The sequence below is a fragment of the Halyomorpha halys genome, unplaced genomic scaffold (genome assembly GCF_000696795.3).
Source record: "Halyomorpha halys isolate HHAL.00 unplaced genomic scaffold, Hhal_1.1 Scaffold855.1, whole genome shotgun sequence".
In the NCBI taxonomy this organism is placed as follows: domain Eukaryota; kingdom Metazoa; phylum Arthropoda; class Insecta; order Hemiptera; family Pentatomidae; genus Halyomorpha; species Halyomorpha halys.
In genome coordinates this window covers 174,337-190,394 of record NW_027108225.1, presented here as the reverse complement: position 1 = coordinate 190,394, position 16,058 = coordinate 174,337, and the positions used below count along the sequence as shown (strand labels likewise).

The following is a 16,058-nucleotide window of genomic DNA, read 5'->3' as shown; positions in this document are numbered from 1 at the left end:
ATATTACCTGTTGATTAAATATCCAAAGAAAATACTTTTATCCATTAATTATTGGAGAAGTTTGAGGGGGGGTGGGGGGTGCGGGGTAAAATTTTGTTTAAATTTCAGCAAATTTTGCTGACCGCACCCCCCGACAAACTTCTCCAATCATTAATCTACGGTCAACTATCTACACCTCATTACTTTTATACATCTTTTGATTATGGGATATAATGTTATTATAAATATTTAATATATAGTATTATAAATATGCATAATGTAATATTATAATTTATTAGTATATATATATTCTAATAATTAATATTTAATATTGAAGATTATTAGATTGTTGAGTTTAATAATATGAAAAAGTACAATGAGCCATGGGTCTTATCGGTCATAAACATTAAAATTGTATTAAAGGTCAATATTATTGTGGTAGAAAGCAAACATGGTAGGTACTTCAGCTGAAAAATAATGAATATTATATGCTCAACTGTATGTTTAAAGTTAGGAAGAAGCGAGTGATAAGATGTCGTCTATACGGAGTTACATGTTGAATATTATGTTGTAAAAATACAAAGTTTTATTTTTTTTTTTTTCATGGAAAAATGGACTACTAAATAAAACAAATACAAATATATATATTATTGAAATTTGAACACCCATATACATGGTGAATCTATGTCAGTTGGTATTTTTTATGAATCATTCACACTCTCCTAGATTGGGAGATACATACCTACAACAATCCAAATAGAGTACTGTAGCTAGAAATTGTACTGAAACGTTTAAAGAAGAACAAGAAAAACTAAAAAAGGTATTAGGAAGATACCTGGGCATTGGTCTGGGTGATCTGGAAGGAGGCCATACAAAAATTAGGTTAAGGAAACTCTCTGCTTCAGTTGAATAAAAAAAAAAAAAATAATAATATAAAATAATGGAAAAGATAGTGCCAAAAATAGAATGATAACAAGTTTTTATACATTTGAATTAAAATATCCTGAAAATTGAAGTTGCATACTTTAAGTGAGGAAAATGTTCAATACTTCATCCTCTTTGTTTTGAGCTATAATTCAAAATTTTATCTTGATGGTTCACCGAGTTGGATAGGTGAAAAATTGAAACGATATCCCCAAAACCCTCATTTTTTAGGATAAATAGTGATATTAATATGTTTTAATTTTTATTTTTATTAGGGTAAATGCTTATCTAGAGTATTTTTGTCCTGAACTCTTTCATATTGTTAGAGTAAATAATTATAACAATATGTTAGAATTTTATTGTTGTTAAGGTGAACTTGTAAATGGGTGGCCTATTTTTCTATATGTAGAATGTTTTATCCTAAACATTTTCATATTGTTAGGGTAAATAAAGATAGTAATACATTTGAACTTTTATTGTTAGACTAAACACTTAAGGAGTAGTCATTTATATTTGTCTAGAATGTCCCTGCTCTAGACAGATCGTTGTAGAAATGGTTACTTTATACATTTCATTTACTGATGAAGAATCAAATATTTTAGCTAACATGAAATGTATAAATATTTATTTTTTACATATTTCACTCTGACTTTGACTCCCGTCAAAACAGCCCTGCAATGTGGGGCGAAACGTTGGCTCAATAAAAATAGTATAATCATTTACTATTTGAGTTTTTTTGACCGCACCCATTCATATAAATATTTATATTGGAAGAAGATAGTTGACCGTATGCAGTAGTCTGGTTGGTAGTCAAAAAAGGTATCAAAATAGTAAAAGAAAATTATTTATTGTTAACCAATGTTTTGCCTCACTTTGGGGGGCTGTCGGATTGAAACAAAGATGACAACTCAATCAGTTGTCATCTTTGTTTCAATCTGACAGCCCTGACGAAGCCGTGCATTGTGCGGCAAAATGTTGGTTAATAATAAATAGTTTTCTTTTACTATTTTGATACCTTTTTTGACCGTTACCTGCATTATCTTCTTACAGTATAAATATTTATGATATGAACAAAAAATTAATAATGGAGGGAAGAAAAGAATTCAAAACAAACAAGGTATAGATGAAAGAATAGAAATATGTAGGTAACTATGTCATTAAAATGAAATGATGGTAATAATGGTAAACAAAGATACAAGTCCATGGTCATGAAGTAACAGATAATTTTCAACAATTAATAAGTGAACCTCATTCAAACTTTTTCTAGATAAATTACTTTTGAGAATGATAAACTTACTATTTGAAACTATTACAAGAGGTTGTCTAGCTGACCCAGGAATTGTAAAAAGAAAATTTATAGGTGATGGATTTCCTTATTTAATAAAAAATTCTTATTTTTAGCTTATTAAAGACAAAGGTTTTCGAATATATTCATCTGGAATAAACCCAATCTATTTCCTAGAAGAAAAATGATTTTGAAAACATTATTACCAGCGAGTGATGAGGTGGGAGTCGCGAAATTTGAAAATAAATTATTCTACTGAGGATATATCACTCTTATAACTGACTAATGAACACTATGCAATAAAGAGAGTTTTATATAAATAGGCACTTTGAAATAATTTTGGACTTCTTTTTCGTTTTTGTAAAGCCTCTCAAGCCAAAATTTAGCTTCTGAGCAATGAATAGAGCCTCAAGAATGGGGCATTCAAAATTGAATTATGCTATGGACTTCAGATTATGCAACAAATACCTCAAGAGCTATATGAGATATAAGAATTGAACCTTCATCTTCAGAGGAGTTGGTTGTTCCATTGTCGTATAGTCCAAGTATCTATTGTGTTGCTACCGATGAATAAAATTTCACAACACATGGAATATTTATATATTACTCTTGTAACAGCTACTTTTCTACTTCTGGTACTCTACAATTAAAAAATATTACATATTCCTCGGAGGAGGGAGCTGAGTTCAATATTAAAAGAACAGGATTTAGTGGCTTACTGAGTTGATTCTACTCTTGACATGTTTTGCACATTTTGATGTTGGCCTATACTTCCAAGCCCAGTAATATATGTAATCTCTTAATCCTGTGAAGAGTTATCTCAAAACTCAGGTGCCCAGCATCCAGCCTATCATTGTCCTCTTCTGAAATCTTATTGGTATGGTCCAAAGGTTTTTTTTTTTAATTTAGCATGAAAGCAGTAAGGCCTATTGTGCGCCAATTAAAGACCCGCCAGTGCTGCAATCAGCATCACAGCACTGTGGTAAGCTCATTAGAGCTTAAGTTTGGTAGATTCCAAAAAAGTTTAATATGCTTAAGGGGTTGATCAGCTCGCACTGCTTGGGATCCACCACACGATCCAGCCCTAACAGTGCAAACTGGTCACACCAACAAATAATGTGATATGCCGTCTCGTCATCAGCATTGCAGAATCTGCACAAGGGTGACTCTGTTAGCTTGAGGTTAAACATATGTTTATTTAACCTGCAGTGACCTGTAATTATCCTAAGAGAGGTCCTGTCTAGCCGAAGCAGTTCTTCGGCTTGTCCCCTGCAGGGTTCATCAAGGAACAGCTTAGCCTGTCTTATTCTTTTATCGAGCCAATGCTGCTTGGCTTTTAATCCATAGGCCGCCTTTATACTGCTTTTGGCAAAACTTAGGCTATTGCCACATACAGGCTCCGGTGTAAAAGGAATGGTTTCAGAGCCTTTCCTAGCAAGTCTGTCAGTGTGTTCTTTGCTGGTGATGCCGCAGTGACCCGGCACCCATTTAATGCTGACTCTATTAGTGCGTGAGAGCTGTATAGCAGTCTTCAACAACTGTGGAACGAGTGACAGGGCTACTGAGTGCCCCTATTGCACTCTGGCTGTCTGTGTAGATGGTGATTCTTCTACCAGAGAGCCCTTCCTCTAAGAGTACTAGCACAATGATTTTTTGCGAGTATTTCGGATTGAAATACTGAAATGTGCCTCCCTATGGGAATAGATATACCTTCCAATGGCTTATCGCCTCGCCAGATGCTGGCTCCTGAGCCCTGGGCTGTTAAGAAGCTGTCCGTGTAGCAATTAATGCCATTTTTCGGTTTATGTATCTTTGTTTTATCAATTTTGACACTTAGTTTAGTGCCTTTATATTTGCGGATTTGTAAGTGCATAGAGAGCACCCTATCCTCATCTATCCGCTGAATTATCTTCCCATGTCCTGCCATAGTTTGGGCATTGGATCTACCATCTTGTTTAACAAACCTGTACGTAGTGTTCTGAGCTTGTGCTTCAATTTCCAGGTGCATTGGAGTTAGACGGAGCATAACTTCCATTACAGCTGTGGGAGTGGTGCTCATCGCTCCAGTGATCATATGGCACGCGAGCCTTTGTAATCTGTCGAGTATATTCCTATATGTTACTACTTTGACCCTGTGCCACCACACCAGGGCTGCATATGACACCATTGGTCTTACGGCAGTAATGTACAGCCAGTAAACCATTCTTGATTTGAGCCCCCCAGTTCTTGCCTATTGCGTGTCTGCAGGCCCATAGGCGTTTGAGGGCTTTACTGGTTTTCTCTAGCACATGCTTGTGCTATCGTAGCTTATAATCCAGAATGACCCCCAGGTGTTTCACCTCTTTGTTTATCTGGATATTATTCAGTATAGGTGATCTAATTGTCACCTTTCTCTTTTTAGTGAAGACGCAGACATCAGCCTTAAGTGGGCTGATGCTCAGACCATTGTCCTTACACCAGCCCATCAGAATGTTTGCTGCAGTATATGCTAGGTCTGAAAGTACCTGAGGATACTTTCCTACGATCAGGATAGCAATATTATCTGCATAGCTCTGCTTGTAGTAGTCTCCCGTGTTTAGGGTTGTTAAAAGAGAATCAACGACCAAGCACCACAGTAACGGAGAGAGCACTCCACTGTGTGGGCTCCCCCCTCTTGGCCTGATCCACAGCTCTGAGTGCCCTAGCTCCAATTTGAGGATCCTTTGTTCCAGCATGGAGTTTATCCATCCGGATACATTAGGATCAAAGCTTCTGTCCTTTAGCGCATAATTAATAATGCTATGGGGAGTCTTGTCAAATGCACCTTCAATGTCTGCGAATATGCCAACTGTGATCTCTTTTTGTTCAAGTGATCTTTCGATCCTAGAGACCAAGGTGTGTAGGGCTACCTCACAGGATTTCCCTGCTTGATAGGCAAATTGTCTGGAATGTATAGCATTTGCCAACAATTCCCGCTCTCTTATATGTCTATCCACAATCTTTTCCAATGTCTTCATTAGAAAGGATGTGAGACATATTGGTCGAAAAGCTTTAGGATCTTCATAAGATCCCTTCCCCGATTTGGGTATGTAGCATACCCTGGATGACCTTCATCTGGTTGGGGTGTATCCAAGCGCTAAGCTACCTCTGAGGAGTTCAAAAATATGTGTTCTGATCACTGGTAGGCCTTTTTGCAGCAAGGCAGGAAAGATTCCATCAGTGCCAAGTGATTTGAATGGCGATAAGAGTTAATCGCCCATTCGATTTTATCAATAGTAATAATACTATTGGCTTTCTCCCAATTTTCCCTACTAGCACTGTAATTGTTGAAAGTGGGAGAAATGTAATTGTTCTCCAGCAACTCACAGTTAGGGAAGTGGAATTCCGCTAAAACACAAAGGGTTTCTCGTTCAGTAGAGGTTGTATAATCGCCCTTTTTTAGCGAACCCAACAGTCCCATATTGGATTGTTTGGAGAGTATCTTACTTAAACAGCATGTAGCCGGAATATTATCAATCTCAAGACAAAACTTCCTCCAAGATTGTCTTTTCGCTTTGCGAACCAATTTGTGGTAGTTTGTAAGAGCCCTCCTGTAGGTATCCCAGCTGCCACATCTTTTGGCAGCATTGAAAAACCTTCTAGTGAGGGTTCTTTGCTTGTTGAGCTCAGCATTCCACCAGGAAACATTCTTGTTGGATGATTGTTTACAGACAGGATTGCTGCTGTGGTATGAGTTCACAATAACATCCGTCAGTAAGTCATTAAGACATTCCAGTTGCCAAGTATTGTTTATTACTTTTGGACAACAACTGGTAAGATCAGTGAGATGTGAGTTGTAGGACTCCCAGTCTACGTCTAGGGTTTCTATACATAGCGTCGCATCTCATGTCAGCAGATAAATCTTATCTGATGTATTTATGATCTGAGCATGTTTCTTCATTAGAGACATGCCAGTTAACTATGTATTGACTTACGTGGCATGTCGCCAGTATGATGTCAATAACTTCTGACCTCACCTTATTGCAAAAGGTAGTCTTCCTGCCCCTGTTAAGAATGTCAAGATCAAAATTAATAATAAAATCCAAGATTTTCTCCCCTCTTTTGTTGGTGTTAGAGCTGCCCCACAGCTCGTGATGCACATTAGCATCCAAGGCAGCCAGTATCTGATTTTCCCCACTAAAATAATGTCAAGGTCCTTACTTTTAATGTATTACTGCAATACTACTTATGTTGACCTGCAGCAGCTTCATGGTCGAGATCAAACCTCAGCAGTCGAGGGCCGGGCTATCGTCAGGGGATTGCCCTTGGGCTCAGCATGCTCTGGGCCCCTTGGCTGTCCCCCCCAGGTCAGTCCTGACGTCGAGGGTAGGGGGGTTGGTGGTGGTAAGTAGATTGCTCCACTTCCTGTAGGGGCTTAGGACTGAGGTGGCACCTCCTCAAGTTCTTCTTCCATGGGCCGACCCTCTGTCTTCTTTTGAATTTGCCTTGGGTTCATAATGTGCAGGCCATAAAAGATCCGTGTGCCCTGTGCCCTCAAGCTCTCAAGGCTGGATACCGGGATTCTGAGCACCAGAAAAGAAAGAATCCTTTCTCCTGGTCCTTTAATATAGTGTATGCTCCAATCGCACATCCCTATGATTTCTCTGTTCTGCAACAGGAGCCTTCTAATTAAGACATCATCTGGCAGCCTACACCTGGGAAAGAAAACAACCACCCTCACCACCTTAAACCGTTGGCGTCCACCGTGCGAAGGGTGATTTCCTCTCCAATGTTGATGTTGGAAACAATGGTAGGTAACCTATCTCTTGCTGATTGGTTATATAACAGGTGAGGACGAGTCCACCCATCCTGTAGCCAGTACCGCTAAACTGTGGATGAAACTCGTCCAAGGAGTTGGGTGATTTCCTCCTTCAGCACACTGCAGTGTGGCTTAGTAAATTTGCTTTGTGGGTAGCTGCTAGGCACAATCGCAACATTAAACCCTGATTATTTGGGCATAGCTCCTAGGCTTGCCATCCATACCCCTGGGTTTCTTCGCAAAAGGTACATAAGTCCCAGGGGAGTTCCTGAACCTCTTCTCTGCGGCCTGCCCCCAATCAGGAGTCCGCCCTCTAAGCTCAGCTGCCTTAGCTGCCAGTTTTGAGGAAAACCCAGCAGTTCCAGCCACTGAGCCCCAAGGCAGCCCCTTCACAATGCCCAGGGCACTGTTGTTTCGGTGCCTGCCCTCGAGGTGCAGCAGGTCTAACTGCTGGCTCCATAGGGAACCCTGCAGCCCCCGCCACTGCACCCTAGGGCTGTCCCATCACACTTGAGCGAGGTATATGTGTCGGAGCTTTCCCCACATGAGCAGCACCCCCAGCTGCCGGCCCTGGGGGAAGCCTTGCAGCTACGGCAGTTGACCCACTGGGCGGCACCGCCACATGTGAGCTCCGCCTTTGCTCAAGCGCATGACCTCTGGGAACAGCAACTTCCACTGCTGGCTCCTGTTGGAACCTTGCAGTTTCAGTCACTGACCCTTGGGGCTGCACCAGACAAAGCTCCTGTAAGTCGGGTCTTTGCCTTCCTTCTCAATTGCCTCCTCTGGGTCTCGGAGCATCACCACCAATAGCAGGTAGGGTAGTATTAAAAGTCAAGGTGGTGTTATGACTAACCTTGGTGGAATCCACAGTGGGTTCGGCAACTCTGTCAGCCTGAGCTGATGTCATCGCAGCCTCATCTGATTTCTCCACCACGACATGTAGTCCTCCTATCTCCTCCGTTAGTGTAGTGTACATCGCACCAATGGAGGAGTCATCTAGGATGTCCAGAGTAATGGATCGTCTGAGACACCTGAAACATTGACAACTTCTGAGGAAGACGAATCTTCCTCAGTGATAGAAGATAAAATTTTATTTAAATCAGTGGAAATTTAGTTCCCACGAGAATGGGGGTGCTTAAACTACACTGCAGGTTCTACCCCCTCTCCCTGCAGTGGGCATTAAACACAATGGGGGGGGGTGTGCCTGATGGCCCAAGGTGGTCAATTGAAGACATTATATTTTTAGACACCCTCTGCCATTCAGCTATAGCTCGAGCATCCACCTAGCTTGGGTGTTTGTTACCATATTCAGTACTCCTTGAGTACTGGGCCCCGCCTCTGTTGTCCGTGAGTCCTATTGGACTCCCTGAGGGGTATCACATGGAGGTGACAGTAGACCGGGGGGATGGGGACTTGGAATTTTCAAACAGTGAGTAGGGCACTATCGCTTGTTCTTTCCTTGAAGAGTGACGGAGATTCCCGCACCTATCTCCCTCTCCAGTCCCGCTATTATCCCCACACATTAGCCCCCCATGGTCCAAAGGTACTTCGAGCTTTAAAGGTTAGGAATTATCCTAACCTCCGAGAGCTCATCATGTTGTGATGGTAGAGATATTTCCCTTCTTTCTTCCAGTCTGGTGACTCTTGAGTTTTCTATCGGACTTTCTCCATTTTATTGTCATACCGCAGGTCCATGATAATTAGTGATTCTCCGAGAAATAACATCTGCTTCCAAATGCTTATCTTCTGACATCAATAAAGTTTGGTTATGTTTGAGAATAATAATTCCTTATATAGTTCCCGGTCTGTGGGTTTGGGTATTCTTTTCCTACTTACCTCTACATTAAATCTGATTTAATGGTGAGCAAATAATGAGGCTAGTGAGGAGATATACCAGTTCTTGATGCAGTCTTTAATACTGGTTTTTGTTAGGGTTAAGTAAAAAACCTGTTGCCTATTTTTAATGATAAAAGTAGGTCAACTTCTTATATTGACTATATCAACATTATTAGGAATTAAATAGTTTAAAACTTTTGTTTTTGTTTGTATTGTCCCATGATATATTATGAGTGTTTATGTCACAGCCCAGGATAAACTTCCTTTTATTCTTTTTGGAATGGTTGATGAACATTTCCACCTCATTTGGAGGGACCTTGTCCTTGTCTCCTAATGTGAGATACATCCCTTTCGTTCCTCCTTCTGTAGGCACCTCTGTTGCCACAGAAACAAGGTCCTGTTAAATGCATTGTGTAATCACAAAGTATTTAATATTATTGTTAATTATAATTGCAGCTATCCACATTGGACTATCTAAATTTCTGCAATAGCTGAGCTTACTTGCCTTGGTTAAGAGTCCTTTAATTTTATATCTTAATATTAAGGGTTCCTGAAGTAGCCATACATGCACATTATTATTGATGAATTTTCTTGATAGTACTGCTGAAGTACCTTTAGCATGATGTAAGTTCACATGTATTACTTTAATATTGTCCATATTTTAATTAATTTTATTTTTTTAGGTTTCCCTAGAATTCTCTTTCCAGACCCAGTGGGTCTTCTTTTGTCCTTCCTTTCCAATAAGGAATTTTCCTTTTTCTCTTTTTCCCTTTTCTTAGCAGAAGACTTCCCATTTTTAGAGGTTCTTTCAGTAGGAGGCTTGAAGAATTCGGGTATTGACTTCATCTTAGAGGGCTCTATACTCTACCGATCCTGCTAGATCACTAGGGCTTGCTGAGGAATCAGTTGGCTCTATCTTTTCTTGTGTTCCCTCTCCTGATTCAGCTAGGGTTCTTCCTACTACTTTGAAACCAGTTTTCAAATACACTGAATAGAATATGGAAACCTTTTCTATTAGTGTCTTGAGCAGTTCCTCTTCTTCTTCCACAACTAATTGAGTATAATTAGGGGTATCATCCCTTTTGAAAACCCTCCAGGTCTGTGCTTATAAGTTGGGGTTTTGTCGTCTTTTTATTGAAGAGTGAAGATTTGAAGATTTCTTCTCTTCTTTAATTGCTGTTTGGACGGAGTTGAATTCCTCCTCTCCAAACCCACCATCAGGGTAAACAGCCAGAAAGATACCCACTATTTTGCTTCTCATAGTCCTCCGATACATAACTGGGGGAGAAACTCCTAGTTATCACCCAGGTGGCCCGAGGAAACCCTCATTTTAGTTTCCCTTTCAGTTACACTGTTGTGAGTGATTTCTTTACTGGATTGGACTCCTTTTCAGTTAAATTTGTATGACTGTTCATAGAGTCAATACTTTTCTGTTTAGTATACCCTTGCTTTTTCAGCAAAAAATACCTTTATCCCCTCCACCCACTCACTTTGATGGTTCTTACCACCATCCTTTTTCCCATGAATAATACTTAGAGATGGATTACCCTTTTCTCCATGATTTTTGGCAGTGATTCCTTGACTATAGGAGCATTTCCTATAGCAATGGATTCTTCACAAATTAGCATTTTTTGTTGTAAAATGTCCTCCAGACTCTTCTTGTCAGTCCCAATGATACTTATAATCCAAGAGCCCGCAAAAAAATTCAAGTTGCTTTACACCAATTTTTGATTACTTTAATGAAAACTATATAGAGTTTAGAACCAGACTTGATGACTCAGCAAACCATGGTTGGAGTAAATAAAAAATAGCGGCTGTTCCAAAACGTTTAAAAAAATGTTTCCTTTTAATTTAAATTAAAAAATACCCCTAATTTTCTCTCAGAAAATGGATCAATTTTTACCTTGGCAAAAATTAGATATTGATTTATTTAAGGTGCTCGTCCCCTTTATTTTATCATTTAATAAAGAAAAACTTAAATTTTTGTTCTTTTTATATTCCGTGGTCATTATCCTTAAAACTTCCAACAACACTAAAAACATGATGGAACATCATTTAAAGTAGAGTAAATTTGTTAAAACATGAGCCCTATTAGAGCTGCTTAAATAGTTTCTGAGGTACAGTTCAGCAAACATTTTTTTTCCAAATAATGTAAAATCAATGTTTTACGAATTTTTGGGCTACTATAAAGAAAACTTCTACTCCTAAAAATGAAGTACAGATGTCTATTGGCTCTCAAATTGAAGCTAGTTAAATGCACCATATTGCAGTTCATAATGTTAATCTTTATAAAAGTAGTAGTTTCCATGATATTTGCCAAAATAAATTCACAGAATGTTGATTTTTTCATTGTTTGGAAAAAACTTTTAGATTTTTTTAAAACTATCAGGGACTATTAGATGTACTTTATGTTTGTATGATACAGTAGTTTATGATTAATATCATCATAGGAGTAGTAGTTCCATTTATTACCTGAATAAATTCACAAAATATAGATTTTTTGACTTTTTTTTAATGCTGTATCATGTTTTATAGAATTGCCGGTAGTTTAAGGGATAGGGAGTACTGAATGAAAAATGAGGGAAAATTTTAGGTTTTTCATGAATAAAATGAAATTTAGGGAGCATGCAATGCATCCAAAGCCCACACTGTTCTGTCTTGGGTTGGGGATGTCTATCAACTTCCCATTCTAGATCCTCAATGTTTCATTTTAGTTGGGTCACCTCCTCTAGCAGGATGCAGCTCTTCATTGTACGCGGATGGTCCTGGTTGTAGCATCCTCAATGTCTATATTAATGTACATAACATAGACATATCATATAAATACACAATATGTAACATGATTTGAAGATAGTAAACAACAAAACAGAATTTTTAAGTACAAGACATTTGAAATTTATTATAAATACATTATATATATAAAATAGGTAATATTATTGTTTTCAAAGGAAAATAATGCTACTTTCATATGAGTGACTTGCTATTTAAATTCTATTTTTAAAATCATAAATAATTATCATCTCTCCCAGATATATACACATAGTTATCCATACACACATGTTCATAATATACTTCTATGTTATATACATGGGAAATTGGTTTCCAGGCAAATGAATATAGAAAAAAAAATATATGACTGTAAGCCGAAAAATCCATCCTTATGACATGGTCTGCGTAGATGGCAAATTGTTTCTAAAAGTATAAGTTTCAAATACCTCGGCTCCACAATAACTCCAAAAAATGATCAATGGACTGAGATAGACCAGCAAATAAGAAGTGCGAACAGAGTCTTCTCTCTGTCAAGAATACTGAAATCCCAAAAAAAATCTCAGACTAAGGGTGTGCAATGTCATGATAAATCTAGCTCTGATATACAGACCTGGGCTCTAACAGGTACCCTAGAAAGCAGAATTGAGATATTTCCTCTGTACAATTACAGGAGCGATCTGGAATCAGACAGAGCCTTAACATATGGAAGAGAAGAACTAACTGTGAACTGCTTGCAGAGTTTGGTCAGTAAATATCTCATGATATGAAAGCAAGGAGGTTAAGATGGGTGGGACATGTGGCTCTAAGCACTCCATCAGTACACCTCTACACAATAATGAATGCCAGTATAGTAGGCAAGAGACCACATGGGAGGTCAAAAACCAGATGGATAGACAAAATTAACAAAGATGCGAAAAAGCTGCATGCAGCTAACTGGACAGCAGTAGCCCAAAATATGTAGGCATGGAGAAGGCTGATTTGGGTGGCCAAAGATCTACAACGTCTGTAGAGCCAACCAGAAAAAAAAAATATATATATATATTTATTTATTTATTTATTTATACACTTGAATTCTTAAGAAAATAGAAAAAGTTCAATAAATAAACAAATTTTTATTTAAAAAACTTTACAGAATTTAATTGCCTGAATTGTTTATTATAAACTGCAGACATTGATCTCAAAGTTCATCAAGATTAAAAGATATAATTTCCTATGTGGCTTGGATATTGGCATTTATGTTTAATTATTAAAAACACTAGAAGACTGGGTGTTTACGTGAGTTGTGTGAAGTATACAGTATGTACATAATTTTATATTGAATTATTTACATAATGTACAGGTAAGAATTACATATTCCTTTTTTCTTGGCAAGGAGTGGCGTTCCTTTTGCAACTAGCTTTATTTTGAAGGAGAGAGGATGTGTAGTCTGTAACTTTCACCTTGACACTATTACTAATTTTTTTGTTTATTTTTCTACCTACAACTCTTGAACTCATATAACAAATTAAAAACCTTTAAATTCTGTGTTGATTAAGTACCGTAACTTAATAATTCGGTTATTTGTGGTATTGTCATAAGCAATGTGCTTTGGTTGTTTCTTGTGCTCGAATAGCTGGCCTGAAGTACTATTCCTTATGGAGCAATGTGGCAACACTTTATTACAAGTAGTTAACAATTACTATAATGAACATTTAAGTTAGCTGTTGTAGTCCAATGAACATCCAGAGCAGGATGATAACAGCTTCCTACATTCTCCCTAGCTGCCAATAAAGTTACCGGAACAATCAAAATAGCTCAGGAAAGTGTGTAGCATCCCAGGACTATAAGGATTAGCAATAACACCAACAAGTATCAGAGGAGAAAATGGTTGGGGGTGCGGTCAGAAATAAACAAAACATATTTATTTGTGACGATGTTTTGACCTAAATTTCAGGCCTTCATCAGGGCTAAAAAACAAAACAAGATAACAACCATAACTCAGAGAAACATAAAAAGAAAATGACAAACAAACAAACTTGGAAATATACATGACAATAAATTAAGTAAATAGTAATTGATTGATAATAATAGATGATAAAATGTAATATTATAGAGGTATGAATTGTACAAAATAAATTAGAAAACAATTAAAAAACAGACAGCGGTCAAGTAAATAAAGAAATAAACATAATGAAAGGAGTGGAAAAAAATGTAAATTATGAGTAATAGTTGACCGTGAATGACTTAAGAGAAGAAGGTGGTTAGGGGTGCGTTCAAAATGAAACACAAATAAGTTGGTGTAACCTATTTAATTGTGCCAACGTTTTGGCTAGAGTTTCTAGCCTTCTTCAGGGCTAAGAACAGAACAAGATAACAACCACAATAAGTATAGAAAATAAAAAAGAATATATAAACAGAATGACATAAAATGAATAATTTTACAGAATAGAATTAATAAAATGAAGTGATGAGAGAAGTGGGAAATAAAATGTATACATAGGTAATTGAAAAAATCGGCAAAATAACAAAATTAAGGAAATAAAATAAAAATGAAGTTATATAATGCAAAGAAGTATGAACATATTAGTTATTAATAATTTAAAAATTGAAATATGGAAAGAAAAAGAAAATTGAGAGAAAGAAAATATATGTAACCAGAATAATTGACAAATATGCAAAATATAAGTAAAGTTTAACAAAAGAAATGAATAGAAAAAAAATTTTTTTTTTTTAAAACAACAATAATAATGTAGTGAACATAATTATTAATGTGGGTAAGGAAAATGGAAAAAAGTGGAGAAAAGAAGTGGTGGTAAAATAAAGAAAGGTAGGGGGGGGAAGAGAATAAAACGTACCTGTTAGCCTGGAAATCATATTTCCAAGTTTGTTTGTCATTTTCTTTTTATGTTTCTCTGAGTTGTAGTTGTTATCTTGTTTCTTCCACTCCTTTCATTATATTTATTTCTTTATTTACTTTACCACTGTCTGTTTTTTAATTGTTTTCTAATTTATTTTGTACAATTTGTACCTCTAATAATATTATATTTCATCTTCTATTATTATCAATCAACTAATATTTACCTAGTTTATTGTTATCTATATTTCCAAGTTTGTTTATTATTTTTGTTTTCTTTTTATGTTTCTCTGAGTTATGGTTGTTATCTCATTTTTTCAGCCCTGATGAAGGCCTAAAATTTAGGTCAAAACATCGGCACAAATAAATATGTTTTATTTATTTGTGTATTTTTTGCTTACTGCACCCCCAACCTCCTTCTCCTCAAGTAATTAAATAACTGGTTTATTTACATTGAATAGTTTGTTTATCTTATAAGATTTACTAGTTGTTTTTTAGGCAATTTAGGGAGGTGTGTTTAACCATTTTTAAGAATTGTGGTACTGAGTTGATGCAGAATTCAACATTAATTTTTTTTTGTATGGTGTTTTCTCTTAGAGTACTCATTTTCAAACTGCAGACTTTTAAATATTCTCATACTGCTGGAGCCCAAGGAAGAACCTGTACACTTGGTTTATGACCATACTACTTGACTGCATTATGAAGTTATAGTAAATAATCGACACAGAATTTAATGATCTTCAAATAGTTTGTTCTTTAACTTTTTTATTAGGTTGCACCATCATGGATTTATTTGGGGGGGGGGAGACCTTGATTGTTAATTTATTAAGATTTAAATTTTATTAAAATTCATTAAATGCATTGTGAACACGGTTTTGGAAATGGTTTTTATTGAAAGTGATTCAAATTTATTAATTATTTTAATATCCTTCTTTATACCGTTTTTGTTATCTATTGATAAAATTAATTACAGCTCTAAAATATTGTGACATTTTATATTGCAAAAAATTCAGAAATTGATAACTGCATTAGTTACTAAGTTAGATAGATCACAAGCGGTTGAATTACATATTGGAGAACGGTTTGATTCCTTATAATTACTTTTTTTCATTTTGTATCAATGGCAGCTGGGTTTTGATACCATGTAACAGTTATAGCTACCCTCCCAGTCACCTGTAAAAGTTAAGATCATTTTTATTGATTTAAGTAGGTTCAATTAAGTTCATTTTAACTCTATCAACTTCTTGAATCAACTACTTTTCATGATGTGCATAAAAATATCTCAATGATACAGTCTTATTCATCACTACTTTGGAGGCATTTGTATAATATTTGTACTTTTTATTTAAAATTTGTAAATTTACTGAAACCTCTTCAGCAATACCTTAAATTGAATGATATATAATATACCTTTTGTTAATTAACAATCATAGAAAATCTGATATTCTGTATTATTTTTAAAAAAATTACGTTTGCAGTAAAAAAAGAATTAATAGTATTTAACTATTTAATGTCCGACGTTTTGCCCCACTTTGCAGGGCTTCATCAGGGCTAAAAAGAACAAAAAACAACTAAGAACATTACAACAATAAGATACAATAAAGTAGGATGTTCTTAGATGTTTTTGTATCACTTGTAAATTATATATATATATA

General features: G+C 36.4%; 2 protein-coding genes across 2 annotated transcripts in view; one reads left to right on the top strand and one right to left on the bottom strand.

Annotated features, from left to right (window-relative positions):
- The window catches only part of LOC106686651 (rho GTPase-activating protein 190), a gene marked incomplete at its 3' end in the record, with an annotated part of 90,885 nt that overhangs the window by 1,459 nt on the left and 73,368 nt on the right, over window positions 1–16,058 (top strand).
- Window positions 3,187–4,391, bottom strand: LOC106686648 (uncharacterized). The gene is made up of 2 exons (XM_014430055.1): window positions 3,867–4,391; window positions 3,187–3,726 (listed from the first exon to the last, which is right to left on the bottom strand). Exons 1-2 carry the CDS (start codon window positions 4,389–4,391, stop codon window positions 3,187–3,189), a joined length of 1,065 nt encoding a protein of 354 aa, XP_014285541.1.

Bases quoted from the DNA above. Each gene is read 5' to 3' on its own strand.
- LOC106686648 (XM_014430055.1), bottom strand. From the start codon at position 4,391: ATGGTTTACTGGCTGTACATTACTGCCGTAAGACCAATGGTGTCATAT. The intron at 3,727-3,866 runs GTATTTCAATCC...CTCGTTCCACAG, and splicing joins CCATAGGGAGGCACATTTCA to TTGTTGAAGACTGCTATACA.